General features: G+C 43.6%; 1 protein-coding gene across 2 annotated transcripts; it reads left to right on the top strand.

Moving 5' to 3' along the window:
- The first annotated feature begins 747 nt into the window (after window positions 1-747).
- ogdhl (oxoglutarate dehydrogenase L) lies at window positions 748-16043 on the top strand. 2 transcript variants are annotated; one of them, XM_076743491.1, is made up of 23 exons: window positions 748-850; window positions 1540-1766; window positions 2077-2247; window positions 3004-3106; window positions 5059-5174; window positions 5263-5417; window positions 5745-5891; window positions 5973-6063; window positions 6168-6347; window positions 6435-6563; window positions 6679-6858; window positions 6947-7099; window positions 7735-7837; window positions 7954-8082; window positions 8499-8649; window positions 11397-11524; window positions 11607-11785; window positions 11915-11986; window positions 12641-12766; window positions 13643-13715; window positions 13812-13975; window positions 14083-14237; window positions 14345-16043. In XM_076743491.1, exons 2-23 carry the CDS (start codon window positions 1545-1547, stop codon window positions 14466-14468), a joined length of 3051 nt encoding a protein of 1016 aa, XP_076599606.1. In that variant the 5' UTR covers window positions 748-850; window positions 1540-1544; the 3' UTR covers window positions 14469-16043. The 2 variants fall into 2 exon arrangements, with proteins under 2 accessions (XP_076599606.1, XP_076599605.1); XM_076743490.1 differs by lacking the exon at window positions 748-850 and adding an exon at window positions 858-1088.
- Window positions 16044-16174: the final 131 nt, after the last annotated feature.

Consider the following 16174-nt stretch of genomic DNA (forward strand, 5'->3'; position numbering starts at 1 on the left):
ACTGGTTTGCACAAAGATTACCAGTTAAAGAACCACATAATGCTCTGATTAATGCAGTGGTCTGATATTTAGACCTACACTGTTCTGTCTGGTAGATCCTCTTGCAACTAGTGCCCACTCCATTCCCCTCCTTTTCAGTAGTGTGTTTGTCATGATTGATAATGCTGTTCCTCCTGTGCCAGCAAGTATGAATGATGAAAATCTAGATGGGGAGGGGAGGGGAGGGGAGGAAGGAAAGAGGCTGGATAAGGGAGGGAGGGAGGGAGGGAGAGGAGGCCAATTATCTTATTGTTTAACCCACTCAAGGTAGAAGCCCATCAATCTGAAACCACTTGCTCAAATGACTCATGTTCAGCCTTTATAAAAGTTTAATTGGCTCATGTAATTAACACTGTGGGGAAAGACATATGTGTGATGTGACTTGGAGGGGAAAAATGACCTGTCTGGATGTGGAGAGGTTCATAGATTTGAGCTGACAGGATTAAAGTAAGTATTCCAGTTCTTACATTAACTGCTGTTACGAACAAAACACTGCAAATACAACTCATTGATTTCTGATTTATTTATTTATTTTTTCTAAATATATATTATTTAACGGGGAACAACTTTCCTGAAAAATATAATGAAGTTAGACGATTGTTTGTCTTTCTCTGTGTCCCTGTTTGACCATTCCCCACAGGCGCCCCCGCACCCTTGGGTGCACCGGGCTGCTCGCTGTGCAGAAGCACCACCTGACACACCAGAGGGGGGGCGTGTCGAGCCGTGTGTGCGCTCGGATCTGTGTCACCTTCACTGATACCTGTCCTACTTAGACCTTTCGGCGATGACAGTAGAGCCGGTGGAGCCCGAGGTAAATGTCATTTCTGCAAATAAAGCGTAGGTGATGTTTTAAAGCACTCTCCTATGTCCCGCGGTCCTGCGCTTTTCCGGTGGCACGGCCGAAGGGGAGATTATGAGGATTTATTTTGACGTTGAGGGATTAGTGGTCCAGGGAAAGCGTAACTGACCCAGAATGAAACAGGCAATGTTTTGGCGTTGATGTCGGCGCTGTAGCCCGAAGAAGCCCGTAACGCATCCTGCAGGAAAAGGTGAGGTAAAGTAGCAGCGGGTAGATGCTGCAGCAGTAGATCCATCATGCTTGAGCTGCTTGCGGTTACGCGCTTTTTGGAGCTGCAGAGACTTTGCACAGACATCACGCACAGGCCGTGTTTGCTCTTGGAGAGGTTTTACATTACATACATGCGACTTCGGTCAAAATCCTTTGGCAGTATACGCGTGTATATATAAAGGTCGTTTCATCCACAACGTGCGCAAAAAGTGCGATATGCGCCCTGTGCTTAACCTAAGATCATCTTTAGCGGCTTTGTGTGGCATTCAGATTCACAGCACGGGTTGCAATAACACTGCGACGTCAAGCGCCATCATGCACACGTTTTCTGCCTTTGCTTAAATGACTGTGAGTCAAAACGCCGATATTTCTGCATCTGAAGGTCTAATGGTGAACTCTCTCTGACCCCAAACTTTCTCGTTTTCTCTCAGTCGCTATGAGTCAGTTTCGGGCGTTAACTGTTGTGCTGAGGAGTGGGCGTGTCGGTGGGCGTCAGTGGCTGCGGAGGTGTGAAGGGGGTGCGGCCAGGCGTTGGGTTGAACCCAGGAGGGGCTGCTCCTCAGGGGCTGCGCCTGTTCCGTCAGCGTTGGCAAGTAGCTGCAGCTATGTGGAGGAGATGTACTTCGCCTGGCTGGAGGATCATAAAAACGTCCACGAGGTAACAGTGCAACCTGTTCTTCCCACATTAGTAAATAAAATGAATGAATAAAACATTTGCCCATGAATGGTTGTTTGCAAAGGCAACCATGTTCAGCACATGTGGAAACAGAAAATTACAAACTTCTGTTGCCAGTTTTGGCCTTGAAATACACTTCAGCATATCCCTGGTCAGAGGAAACTGTGTGCTGTAGCTGCAGTGTCTTGGATTCCCGTTAAGCCTTTCACTGACCTAACCAGCTGTCAATAAGGAGCAGGGACACTTTTGGTCCATGTTGCCTCTGCTGGATCTGTCTTTCTCTGTGGTCTAGTCTTGGGACGCATTCTTCCGCAACATCCAGGCCTCCAGTCCGTCTGGCGAGGCGGGCGAGAGACGCCCCTCCGCTCTGCTCCAGGGCCGAGTGCTGGCCCACTCACCAGACGTGGCGCAGAAAGTGGTGGAGGACCACCTGGCTGTGCACACTCTCATTAGAGCCTACCAGGTACCCCCACATTCACCTGCCCCAGCTGTGAGACACACACGCATACACACATCAGCTATTAGCTTGTATGATGTGGATTTATTCTGTTTACAAATTAAAAGATTGATCACATATCTCGTGGGCATCCGTTTAAATCTTCATGCAGTGTCTGTGTACAGAATTAAGATGTCATCGTGTTTGTGTGAAAAGTGCATCAAACAAAATCCACTTGCCAGAACAGATGCAACTGGCATCGAAAGCTGTTTATACTGTGTGTCCTTGTATTAAAAGGAATATACAATTTGTTTGTCACTGCGAGAGGTTATGCAAATTGCAAGATTAACTCTAACCCACTTACCCAGGCTGCTTTTTGAAAATGGAAATATCAAAGAGACTACTTAAACAAAACAGGTGGTAACATTTCCCCTCGCCCTCAAATTAATTTGAGGAACTATCCGAGGGATTTATTAAATTCTGTCTTTTGGCAAAGGCGTCACTTTTATTCCCAGCTTGTTGCAATCCTGGTGGGAATGTGTGTGTGCGCGTGTGCGTGTGTACATAGACATAAAAGCACTCCCACAGGGCTCTTTCTCTCAGAGAGGTTGACCTGTAACTGAGTGTTAGCTTATTCTCCAGCTGTTCACACTTAGCATTATGATGGCAGCCCCTTGCTGAATCTTATTCTCTCTCGCCTGTCACTTTCTCTTTATTACCCGATTCTCCTCATCTCTTCTGTTCTCCCTCCTCCCCCACACTTCTGCCCGTCTCTCTGTGTAGATTCGTGGTCACCATGTTGCCCAGTTAGACCCTCTGGGAATCCTGGAGGCCGACCTGGACTCTTTCGTTCCCTCTGACCTGATCACCACCATCGATAAATTAGGTGAGCCTTGTAACTCCTGCGATCGTCCCAGGCATATCACACATCACAAACACCTACCAAAATTGTTAAAAGAGGAATAGATTTGTCATGTAGTTTCATAACTTTAAACTCCATTAAACCTATGTGCAACAGACTATATAAATTCAAAAACAGGTTTTCATCTAAATGCTTTATATTATGTTTATGTTTTTGGATATTATGACTATTTGGTTGGATGCTTAACTACATTTTGTTGTCTCTGTGTTGCACTCTGATGATGACAATAAAGTTGAATCTAATCTGATTAATTATACATTTTCTATATCATATCCTGCTTTCTTAACTAAATAAGGCATATGGAGTGAACCCACAGGCAGTAAATATGCTGATTAGATTCCTACTATAGATGTCCTTTCTTCTCATTACCGCAGGATACTTGTCCTGCGTAAGGATTTCAGTCATAAGCATATTATTCTCATTGGCGGACCTACTTCAAAAGCTTAATTATCCTCATAATTAAAATATCTGGTTTGTGTTTCCATGCGCTGTATTTCAGCCACATTTATTTTTCCCTTTGAGGGTTTGTACAGCACATACATGTGCATCTAAACACACATCTCTTGGACCTGGGTTGCATAACTCATCAAGACCCTAGACTGTAAGTAAAAGGCCCCATCACATTCTCCTCCAAGTCCGTATACGGGCTGGTCAGCCTAATGCTGTCATTAATCTCAGGCCCAGCTCCTGTCATTCTGCATTTCATTTAGCGGACAGAGGATCAGTGAATGCGGGACGGCCACAGAAAGCGACCGAAGTCTGCAGTAATATCGAGTAAGGAGGAGAGAGAGAGAGAGAGACATTGTTTCTGTTGGCTGCTGTTATCAGTGATCAGTGTGTGTCAGGACATAGCGTTGCATTATGTATTGTCACCGGGGCTATAGCTCCCTAATGAAAGCTAATGACAGCCTCCGTGGCCCCTTATTTGTCAGCTGATAGTACAAGAGTCTATTCTTGGCCCGCCTTTGTCTTTGCTGTGTGCCTAATATGATTTGCACCTGTCTCCTCTCATGTGGCCTGCGATCTTGAGCTTGACCAGCTCTCTCAGGTGGGCTTTGTCAGCACAGAAACTTACGTGGGGCTGCCAATGCCGAACCTGCACGCAAATGCATCCTGGATGATTGTTTTTATTTCATGACCCAGCTTTATTTTTGCCATCAAAAACAAATTTACTCAGAATTTAAGTGAAGTCACTGCAGTGTTATGCTCTGCATTTATACGAAGCAGTACTGTCATGTTCATCAAAAAAAAAGAAAAAACAGCCTAACCCAAAGAGAGATTAGGCCTATCAATAAATTTGCTGCATCTGCTAGAGCTGCAGGTAACAATTTTCATGATCAATTAATCTCTTGGTTATTATGTTTTCAATCAGTGCATTAATCATTTAGTTTATAAAATGTCAAAAATTGGCATCACATTTTCGTCACACTTTTTTGTGTATACAGTGTGTGTTTTGCTAATGCTTCTTATTACTGTTTTATTATATGTGTCAAATATTCCGTTGGAATGCTTTACATGTAGTTTATCCCTCTTCTTTACATTTTAGTAATTTCAGTAATCATAATTACATTTTTCGTTTGGGTCACAGTCTTAGCTCAGACCTCTGCTGCCTTCACAGGATATCAGAAGAAATGGAAGAGCTTAAGGTCCTGACAATCGAGACATATTAAAATTTCAGGTCATGAATTAAACTTGGATGAAGGCAGATCTTTGTGTTCTGAATGAACGATTTGTTCTGGGTGTTCTTTGGTTTGAAGCTTTGGGTTTCTTAAGCCCCCATGAACTGCCTTAGAAAAGTGCTTCCTGGAAGCTAACAGTTTCTTACCTCTACAACTTTAATTATGAATTGGTTCTCAGGGCCAATTAGTGCCTCGAAAGTCTTAAACAAACCTGTGTTTCTCATGGTGTTATTGCAGGTTTCTATGGTCTTGATGAGTCTGACTTGGATAGGAGCTTTCAGCTGCCCCCCACCACCTTCATCGGAGGAGAAAACACCACTCTTCCTCTAAGAGAAATCATACGCAGACTGGAGGTATTTTGTTTTTGTGTTTGTGTCCATAAATGTGTGTAATGATGGAGGAAAGCCATGAGACTGTACCATGCTACTTGTTCTTTTTCAGACATCCTACTGCGGTCACATCGGGGTCGAATTCATGTTCATTAACAATGTGGACCAGTGCCAGTGGATTCGTCAGAAAATTGAGACTCCAGGAATCATGCGGTTCACTAATGCTGAGAAGAGAACGTTGCTAGCCCGCCTGATCAGATCCACACGGTCAGCAACGAAAAAACATCTACTGACTTACTCTTTGATGACAGCACAATACCTCACTTTTAGTTATAGCTCACATCAGAGACCTGCGTAACATAAACTGCTGCACATGCCTGTGTTTGGAAAGATAAACACCCTATTCTTCATGTGAGCTCATTGTCTTCTTTGATAAATGTTCTCAGCTATGATCACACACTGGTGCTGAAATACGTTTGCTAAGAGCTTGAGTACAAATCATCATTGTGTCATTCCAAAGTATTCTACATCTTTTGTGTAAAGCTCTCACACCCATGTGCATCTGAACCGACGCTGAGCTTGTTTTATGTCCAGCTTTGAGGACTTCCTGGCCAGAAAGTGGTCATCAGAGAAACGGTTTGGCCTGGAGGGCTGTGAAGTGCTCATCCCCGCCCTGAAAACCATCATTGACAGATCGAGCGCAGCAGGCATCGATAGTGTGATCATGGGGATGCCTCATCGGTACTGTGTACTCCACATTTTCCCACCTCTCTATTCTTGTCCTTCCATATTTGATGCAGACTTTGTAAACTCTGCTTCCAGGGGACGACTGAATGTCTTGGCCAATGTGATCCGTAAGGACCTGGATCAGATTTTCTGTCAGTTTGACCCCAAGTTAGAGGCTGCCGATGAGGTGAGGGAACTGATGTTGCATGGTGGTGTGGAAAAATATCAGAGAGAAAAATACTCTGAAGATGCAGCTGATGCTTTACTTCATGGCCTCTTCTCCACCTGTAGGGTTCCGGTGATGTCAAATACCACCTCGGGATGTACCACGAGAGAATCAACCGTGAGACGGACAGGAACATCACGCTGTCGCTCATGGCGAACCCCTCCCACCTGGAGGCAGTGGATCCAGTGGTTCAGGGCAAGGCCAAAGCTGAGCAGTTCTACAGGGGAGACACTCAGGGAAAGAAGGTGTAGTTATTGTTCCAGGTGCATAGGGGCTTGTTTGTGTTTGCTGTTCCTCAGTCCGGCTGAGTTTATGATGTGATTTTTGTCCAGGTGATGTCCATCTTGATGCATGGGGACGCTGCTTTTGCTGGACAAGGAGTTGTGTATGAGACTTTCCACCTAAGCGAGCTCCCCTCCTACACCACACATGGTACAATCCATGTGGTCGTCAACAACCAGGTATTGGAGAGTTTGGTATCAAAGTAGCATTTACCAGAATGCATCTATTTTGTAATTTGCTTTGATTGTAGTCTCTCAATGATATCAACTTTAGTGCGTGATCGTTGTCTCTCAGATTGGCTTCACCACAGACCCTCGAGTGGCCCGCTCCTCCCCCTACCCCACTGATGTGGCTCGGGTTGTCAATGCACCCATCTTCCACGTGAATGCCGATGACCCCGAGGCTGTCATATACGTGTGCCGGGTGGCTGCAGAGTGGAGGGCCACCTTCAACAAGGATGTCGTCATTGACCTGGTTAGTCACATCTGAGTCTAAATGGATTATCGGGAAACCACAATTCTAAGCACACGCTTTTACATGGCCTTTGTGTGTGTGTTAACAGGTTAGTTACAGACGCTTTGGCCACAATGAGATGGACGAGCCCATGTTCACACAGCCGCTGATGTACAAACAGATCCGTCGGCAGGAGCATGTGCTGAAAAAGTACTCTGACAAGCTCATTGCTGAGGGTGTGGTGACACTGCAGGAATTTGAGGTTTGTGATCTAATGCTGTTTGCTCTTGTCAAATGTACTGTATATTGGTAGCTGCTACTGTATGCTGTTTTATTTGGTATCGCCACCCGCTGGACTATGTGCATTAAATCACACTTAGATATTACCCTAGCCTTCGATTAAATATGTTATGCCAGCACTGCTGTATTTGAGTTTCAATTTACTGCCTCAGCTCAATCGCCAAGCTTCACGATCCCTCACAAAGAGTATATATCGCCCAGTGAAGTTGAAGTATACCGCAGATTCTGGCGCCATTCAGTGGAATTGCTCAGGTTCTTCATCCAAAACAGGAACTTTGATTGTAACATCCATTCTGGACATTTTTTTACACCACATGAAATACTGCAGCTCTTCTCTGCTGTGCTAGTCCCTGGCTTTTGATGGACATTGTTTTCTGTTGTGTGGCCTGCTATTTGGACTCCTGCAAAAGTCCCATTTGTAATACAGCAAGGCAGAACCATTACTGCTAGTGGAGACTTTCTCTAATCTCACTCTCTCTGTCTCTGTGTTTTGGTTTTGGCAGCTGTAGTCCTTTAATTGAAGTAAACAAGCTCTGCATCAGTTAACATGGGGCATTTTTCATTGTCTCTATTACACATTACCAAATGTGGCTGCAGGAAGAAGTTGCCAAATATGACAAGATTTGCGAGGAGGCATACACCAGCTCCAAGGATGAAAAGATTTTACACATTCGACACTGGCTCGACTCCCCCTGGCCAGGTAAATCGTCCCTTTGCAGTCCAGTAATTGAAGTTTAATTTTTTCTTTTCTTGACAGCTTTTTCTGTGAATGCTTTCTGAGTCTCTCTCTCTCTCTCTCTCTCTCTCTCTCTGTAGATTTCTTCACAGCAGAGGGAGAGCCCAGGAGCATGAGCTGTGTCCCCACAGGACTTGATGAGGAGTTTCTGCAGCACATCGGCCAGACAGCCAGCTCAGTCCCTCTGGAAGATTTTAAGATCCACCCTGGTGAGTTTGGTTGCTTTGTGCTGGAGAATGTAGTCATGATAATGCAGATAGTAGTAGTAGTAATACGGATACGCTGTGCTGGAAATCTACACAATGACAGAAGAGCACACATTGTTGCAGAATGATATGAGATACATGCTGCTGAATGATAAAGATCCATAAAACACATAAACCTCAGTCATTTAAAGCAGTTCACCTGTAAACACATCCTTTCCTAACAGCAGGTGTTCAGCCTGCACAGCTGACTTGGCTCACACTATTGCAATTAAGACTGCCACAAGAGATTTTATTTACAATACAATACGTCAATGCAATGCATTTTACACTCTCTTCCCCAGTGCTGTCTTAAGACATCACTTGGTTTCACTTTTGTTCCTCTGTTTGCGCATGTTAATGTGTGCGTGTGATCCATCCAGGTGTGTCTCGTATCCTGCGTGGTCGAGCTGACCTGGTGAAGAATCGGCAGATGGACTGGGCTCTGGGAGAGTACATGGCCTTTGGTTCCCTTCTCAAAGACGGCATCCATGTACGACTCAGCGGGCAGGACGTAGAGCGGGGCACCTTCAGGTGAGTCCATGTCAACACAGCTGAGAATGCAGTGTTGCCCCTACGAGGATCTCTATGAGTTTTTCTTGCACCTCTGCGCCTTCTTGTGTTAAGGCGCCCACTGCCGCCACCGTGTCCTGCGGGCGACCAGTAGCTCTGCTGTGCTAAAGGATCGGAGGTGTGGTTACTGAACAAAGAGAGCGTTTTAGGAATACTGATTTTTACTGATTTGATTTTTATAGCTTGTGGGGTCATAGTCTCTCCACTCACTAAATGAACTCACTTTTTTTTTTAACAGTGACAAATTATCTTTCCTTACGATCATGTAGGACCCATCGCTAATTAAATAAAATTGCTAATCAACTTTTAGCTGAATCACATTGATAATATTGATATGTATGAAGAGTTTTTTCTCACATAATGTACAACATTGGAGTAAGTGTCTTGTTTTGCACATCAGGTTTTTTCATTTTCTATGTGATTTTGCATACATTCCCCATGATGTGATAAACATTATATATCGATACTGGAAAATATCCTTAGTACTGTGAGAATGATTTCCACATATGTCACCCAGCTGTGCAATGACTCAGCCTGCCTGACCAGAGATAAAGGGTAAGGATAAGTCAACTAAAGATGTTGAATTAAGTAATTGGAGGGATGGGTGAGGGTGGCACACAGAGTCTGACAGACAGAAGACGTCAGCACAGTCTCCTGGGAACTGTGAAGCCCACATGGTGTTGTCATGGTATGGAGGGAACGAGTGACACATGAACAAAACCAGCTCCCCCTTTCACTGCGCCTGTCTCATCTGTCCCCTATCATTTCTCCACCAGCCCATCTCCACTGACACCAAACCCCCCCACCCCCCGCCCCCTCTCAGCTCACAGCGACATACATCACACTAACTAACCAGAGGCTACGGGGCTTTTTCTTTTGCCTTGCATTTAGCACCGACATCTACTTCTGCAAGTCCGCTGTCCCCTTCAGCAGTGTAATTTGCCTGGCTGTTAAAAAGTAGTCAAACACTACATCCACTCTTCATCTCTGGATCACCTGTTGTTTATGTAAATCCTCCTCCGTGTCAGTTGAGAGTCCACGAGCTTCCTTATTCATTGTGATTCAGCTTTACTTTACCACCACTCCTTATATCTTTTTCCTCCCCCCACCTGCACTTTTTTATCCCCCACCACTCAGTTTCCCTCCATAGTTCTTAGGATCTGAGCATATTGGCATGTTACAGTTGAGTGGGCCTGCTTGCGTCTCTGTGATGTACGTAACAGCGTGGACTAATGGATTCAGCTCGTCGTGTTTGGGTGGGTTGCATGCGCTGTGCCGCGCACCCCTTTCCCTGACTAATGGGGCCCCCAGGCAGAGGAAGTGTGTGTGTGTGTGTGTGTGTGTTTGTGTGTGTATATGTGAGAGAAAGACAGAAGAGAGAGGTGGGCACACAGTTTATGAGGCAATCCCGTGGAAAGACTTTCATTCTCGTGAGGGTCCTCTTTGGATTGTGTGTGAGTGGATTGAGAAAAACATGAAATCATGTTTGTTACCTCATTTAATGCTGGACGCTCTTGATTTTGTTCATCAAAGGATTTCATGAAGAGAAGGTGTACATCCTGCAAATGTGGAGCAAGGATCAAACAAAACAATTATGCAGTACATTCCGTGCCCTCATTAGTCCAGAATAATTTATAATGTTTTACAAAGGACTCAAATCATGATCATCTAGTCTTCTGGGAGGTGATACATCACATTCAAGATGATATTCAATAGATTTTGGTCATTTCCTGCAGTTCTTCCGCCTGACCATTGCATAACCTCTCGCACTGTGTGTGTCTGGGTGGATGTGTAGACGTCGTTAAAGTGATGCTAAAGGGGTTTAAGTGATTGTCTGATCGTGCTGGTTTTTAAGGCTGATTTCTGCTGTAGGAGCGAGCGGACTGGCAGAGCTTGTTAACGCTTGGCTCTTTGCTCCCATCAACTCTTGTTGAACCTCATACTGACTGAGGATGAGGAGAGAGGAGGGTACTCTTCATGCGGTGCCTTTATGGGCTGGAACGGGGGCTGCTGTGTGTGTGTGTGTGTGTGTGTGTGTGTGTGTGTGTGTTCTAGCTGGTATCTACTGAGTTAAGAACCTTTCAAAAAAAATCTTGTTTTATCTTTCTGCAGCTGTAAGTACCACACTTTGTTTTTTTGTCTTCCAAATACTCGACATGATCAGTAAATCAATCACCAATAATGGATTAATCATTTAAGTGCTTTATCAAGTAAAAATGACATGGTACTTCTTTTGTAATTTTTTATTGGATTTTTCTTTTTTGACCTTTGATAGATTAAGCAATTTAAAGATTTCTGGTAAAATAACCAATACTTAATTGAATCATGAAAATAATGATAAGTTACAGCTCTGCTAGAAACCTTTTTGGATACAACATGTGTTTCAGCCTGTGAAATTGGTTTATATTCCACACCATCCATTAAGTGTAATTCGTAACCTCTCTTAGTGACAGATTGTCATAACATTAATTTCTTTTTTATTCTCCTTGGCACATGCTAACAGCACGGCTCTTAGGATGGCAATGTCAGTCAATCTTTTAGTCTAAATATTAACATATGAGCATTTTCATTGTGAGCACGTTAGCATGCTGACTTTAGCATTTAGCTCTAAACAGCGCAGCCTCACAAAGCTGTCAGCATGGCTCATAGTCAGGTTCCTATATGACTATTTCAGTCTTTTCTGCCTCTGCCTTTTTTATGTTTCACAGTCATCGTCATCATGTTCTGCATGACCAAGAGGTGGACAAACGTATCTGTGTTCCCATGAACCACCTGTGGGCTAACCAGGCTCCTTACACTGTCTGCAACAGCTCCCTTTCAGAGTATGGAGTGCTTGGTAAGACTGAGGCCTCTCTGACCACACAGCAAGCTTTACTGTGTCATTATGTAGGTCTGTGTAATGATGACTGTGACTTCAGGTTTTGAGCTTGGCTTCGCCATGGCCAGTCCGAATGCTCTGATTCTCTGGGAGGCCCAGTTCGGAGACTTTCACAACACAGCCCAGTGTATCATTGACCAGTTCATCAGCCCGGGCCAGGCCAAGTGGGTCCGCAACAATGGTATTGTCCTACTTCTGCCGCATGGGATGGAGGGAATGGTGAGAAGAAATTAAAACTGCAGTATTTACAGATGAATTAGGATATTTTTGAAATATTTGTTTTAGTGGGATGCATCTTACATTTTGTCATTATGTGTCTTGCTCTTCTTCTTGCTCCTCTGTCCTCAGGGCCCAGAACATTCATCAGCTCGACCTGAACGCTTCCTGCAAATGAGCAAAGATGATCCCGATCACTTCCCTGTACGTTCGCAAGCGCAATTTAGATTATGGCTCAAATGGTTACCAATCTGAGGAGCATGATTACCTAATGATATACGTCAAGGAAAGTGCACTGCACAGTGTGCCGCAGTTAACGTCCCATAGCTTCCTGTTTTATTGGCTATGCTGATGTCGTGACCACTTGAGTGATGGCTTAAGTGATGATTGCCAATTTCTCTAGAGCTGAAAAGTCTCTTCATTATGGTCTCCAAAGCGCTGGTATTCAGCAGTAAGTCAGGTCCCATGGGTGAGCTGATACGAAGCAACATCCAAGGAGGGATGTATCAGCAGAAGCTTACCAGATTCATCTTCAAATGGGGTATTGATCAAACTATTAGTGCATGCATAGTAAGGGACTAACATTCTCTGTCCTGTGTGTGTGTGTGTGTGTGTGTGTGTGTGTGTGTGAGAGAGAGAGACACACACACACACACACACACACACACACACACACACACACAGTGCAGTGAGGCATTCATGCATTACATCTCCTTCCCAGTCACGACAACATAAAACATTCCTACAACAACACTGTAACTGCAAATGTAATTTTGTCTGCATAAAGCTAAATGTGTGATTTCAGAGTCAATAACCTTTAGAATTAATAATTTGTAATTTTATTTTTTTTTCATAAAGGAGTTCAGTGGAGATTTTGAAGTCCAGCAGCTGTACGACTGCAACTGGATCGTGGTCAACTGCTCCACACCTGCTAACTACTGTCATGTGCTCCGACGGCAGATTCTGCTGCCATTCAGAAAACCGGTAAGGTGTAACATCGTCTTCACTGTGTTTTATTTTGAAATCTTTCTTAGATTGCATTGAAATCACACATATAAGCCATTGCTTTCCCCGAAGACAAATCCAAAACATGCTAGAACAAGTCCAGATGGTCATTTGGCAACACACTGATGTTTAGGACACATTTCTCTTATTTCCGACAAGAAATGTGATTTGTTTGCCTTATATTTATCTTCTTGTCGTATCTGTTATTGTAATGAAATCAAAGGCTCTAATATGATAACGTGAGAGGCATGAATTCGGCTGATGTCTTAATATTTGTTCCTTGATCAACATGACAGACATACTGTCAAAATTACTATGTTATGATAGAGTTCTGTGTTACAATCATGCTTTTTCTCAATTAGCCTTTGAACTGCTGAAGTAGAGCTACTTTGGGTATAAAGTTTCTGAGTGTAAAGTATTTCTCCTTTTTTGTATACTGTATATGCAGCTCTTCTTTTCAGTCGCATAGTTTTCAGCCACGGTGAATGTCTTAACTGATCCCCCGTCGCACATAAATGCAATGCTTCGTGAAGCATGAGAAAATTGCTTCCTGAGCAAATTAGTGAGGAGGCCAATAGGGGATAATGTTTGTTTGTTTTTTGTTTTTTTAATGAAAAACTCTGAAATTCAGGGCTTGGGCGGCTGAGCACAAAGAGTTTTATTTATTTGATTGTTAAAGAAATGTCTTGTTTTCCCAATGCTGATGTTGCGTGCTATATGGTGGCAACAAATTAGCGTGAAAATGGCTAAAAACTTTTATCTCTGGAGTTTTTTCAAAGCGCACAGTGAAGATACGGATGATGGAATCAATCTGTTGTTTGTCAGTGACATGAACTTTTTTTTTTTCCCCCACAGCTGATCATTTTCACCCCAAAGTCTCTGCTGAGACACCCGGATGCAAGGTCCAGTTTTGATGACCTCGCCACAGGTGAAGTTTTTTTTTTCATCCCTGTAAAATGTGGTGAAAGAATTAGTCATAAATTTTGGCGTGATGTGATAGGTAACATGTATTCAATGTCTGCAGGGACTAAGTTCAAGAGGTTGGTTCCAGACCAGGGTCCTGCGAGCCAAAACCCAGCTGAAGTGAAGAGGGCGATCTTCTGCACTGGTAAAGTCTACTATGAACTGGCTAAAGAGAGGAAACAGCAGAAACTGGAGAAAGACATCGCCATCATCAGACTTGAACAGGTGTTTAATCCCTCGTCTCTGTCTGAGCATGCCGTGCTCTGTGAATTTAGCCATGAGTGTGAGACAATTTTGTCATTTCTTCCACTGATCCTTTGCCTCCCCCTCAGATCTCTCCATTCCCATTTGACCTGGTCAGAGTGGAGGCAGAGAAATATGCCAATGCTGAGCTGGTCTGGTGTCAGGAGGAGCACAAGAACATGGGCTACTATGATTACGTCCGGCCTCGCTTCCTCACAGTGGTGGCTAACAAGAAGCCCGTTTGGTAAGGATTTCTGTTCACTTCTCACACGATTTGTTCTAAATCCGTTTAGAGAACCAGGTGGGGGATTTAAACTGTCACCGGTGAGAAACCTTGGGTGTTTCTTTCAGGTATGTGGGACGGGACCCTGCAGCAGCTCCAGCGACGGGAAACAAGTCGACCCACCTCAATGAGCTGAAGAGGTTCATGGACACAGCTTTCAACCTGAGCGCCTTCCATGGGAAGGAGCTGTAAATGAGAACCGGAACAAGAACCAGGCTGGAGGTGCAGTTTCATCTCCAAACAGCACAGTCTATTTCTGGATGTGGCACATTTTAAACCTCTTTTAGCTTTGTCACAATCTGGAGAATAGCCTAGTGTTTTTCATCCCTCACTAATCATATGGGAAAGAGGCTCACTGACTTATGCCTGGATCAGAATACACAAGGTTTATGTCATTTAAAATGGTCAGTAGATTTAATGATCATTGTTCTGCCATGACCTTGAGACATGGTGAATATATGCTTAATCCCGACAAATCATAGCATGCAGTCTTTCATGACCTGCAACAACCATGATGTGCCAGGAAAAGACATAAAATGTGGACACACTGGTCTCCTTGTGAGTATCCTAAATGCAGAATCACTTGTCTTTAACTGTGACACAGGATAGAGTGACAAATTGTCGTTCTTTGTCAAGTGAAGTCATTTTTACTCATATAACCCAAAACCACCCAAAACTGTCACCCTTACTCCCTATAGCCTCAATAAACCACCATGTCCGTGGGATCAGACGACAGCATGTAGCCTGATCTTATGAATCTGCACTTTATTCAATCAGCATTATTCAGCACCTTTATGAGGGCTTTTACAGAATAAGTGCAGTGTATGTGAACACCCTCCAGTCTGAAGAAAACTAGATTTTCAGCCTCTAAACGGTGCTATACCTCCAACACCTTTATTTCAAAATAAAATGTTATACAAAAATTAAATATGATCAATTGTTCACAGAATTGCCACCTAGTTAAGTGGTGAAGAAGCACACACAGAAGTCTAGATTTGCTCCAATCACTGTTGTTGGACTAGCTTTAGTGTAGATACCTCCATTGCTGCCATGCCGAACACTAGTGTATATTAGTAGTATTGATTTGTATTTGTATTGATTTTTGTAGATGAATAGCAGAAGCTACAAGACGCACACAAAACACCAACTGGTGTTCTTAAACAATGAGTCACATATCACAGGTATGAAGACTGTTCTAAAATGCAACACCTCAGTAGGTTTAGTGCCTGTATTTGCTTTGGCTGCCTGGTGAAGGAGTCTGTATTTATTGTCACACCTCACTTCACCAGGAGACGTGAGCCAGCTGGCACAGAGACTTGCAGCCATGTTTTCTACTTAGGACATAAGGCTCAGCTTCCTCTGTGGAGGCTGAGGGATGCACACACACGTAAACACCACACATCAACACAGCAAAGCTTCGGATGCTTTGAGAGCAATATTGACGCCTGGCTGTCACATTAAAATCCCCAGGTGTTTGACAGAATTGATATTAGTTACCACTGTGCTTAGAAATGCTCTGTAAACTTGTGCTTCCTCTTTAGCTGTACTGTAGCTTACCTTTTCCACTTCCAGCTGGGAGATTGAACTATAAGCCATGCATAAATGTCATTTTACATGTTTATGTGAGTTAGTTTCTTAAGGAAAATAAAAGTGTCCTCATATTAGTGAGGGCATTGAATTTATGCACAACTTGATGGAGCTGCACTTACACTGGGAATAATAAAATATGCAATAAAATATATTTAAGATTAATAACTTGCTTTGGTTGATGATTTTTGGTTGCAGATGATCTTGATAGTGTTTAAAAAAAAGTCTCGTTTAAAGCGAGTTTATAGAGAAGAAATAACACATGCTTTTGAAAAACTGAATTCACAAGCAGTACATCGCACACTTGCTCA

This window comes from Chaetodon auriga, chromosome 11 (assembly GCF_051107435.1).
Source record: "Chaetodon auriga isolate fChaAug3 chromosome 11, fChaAug3.hap1, whole genome shotgun sequence".
Lineage (NCBI taxonomy): Eukaryota > Metazoa > Chordata > Actinopteri > Chaetodontiformes > Chaetodontidae > Chaetodon > Chaetodon auriga.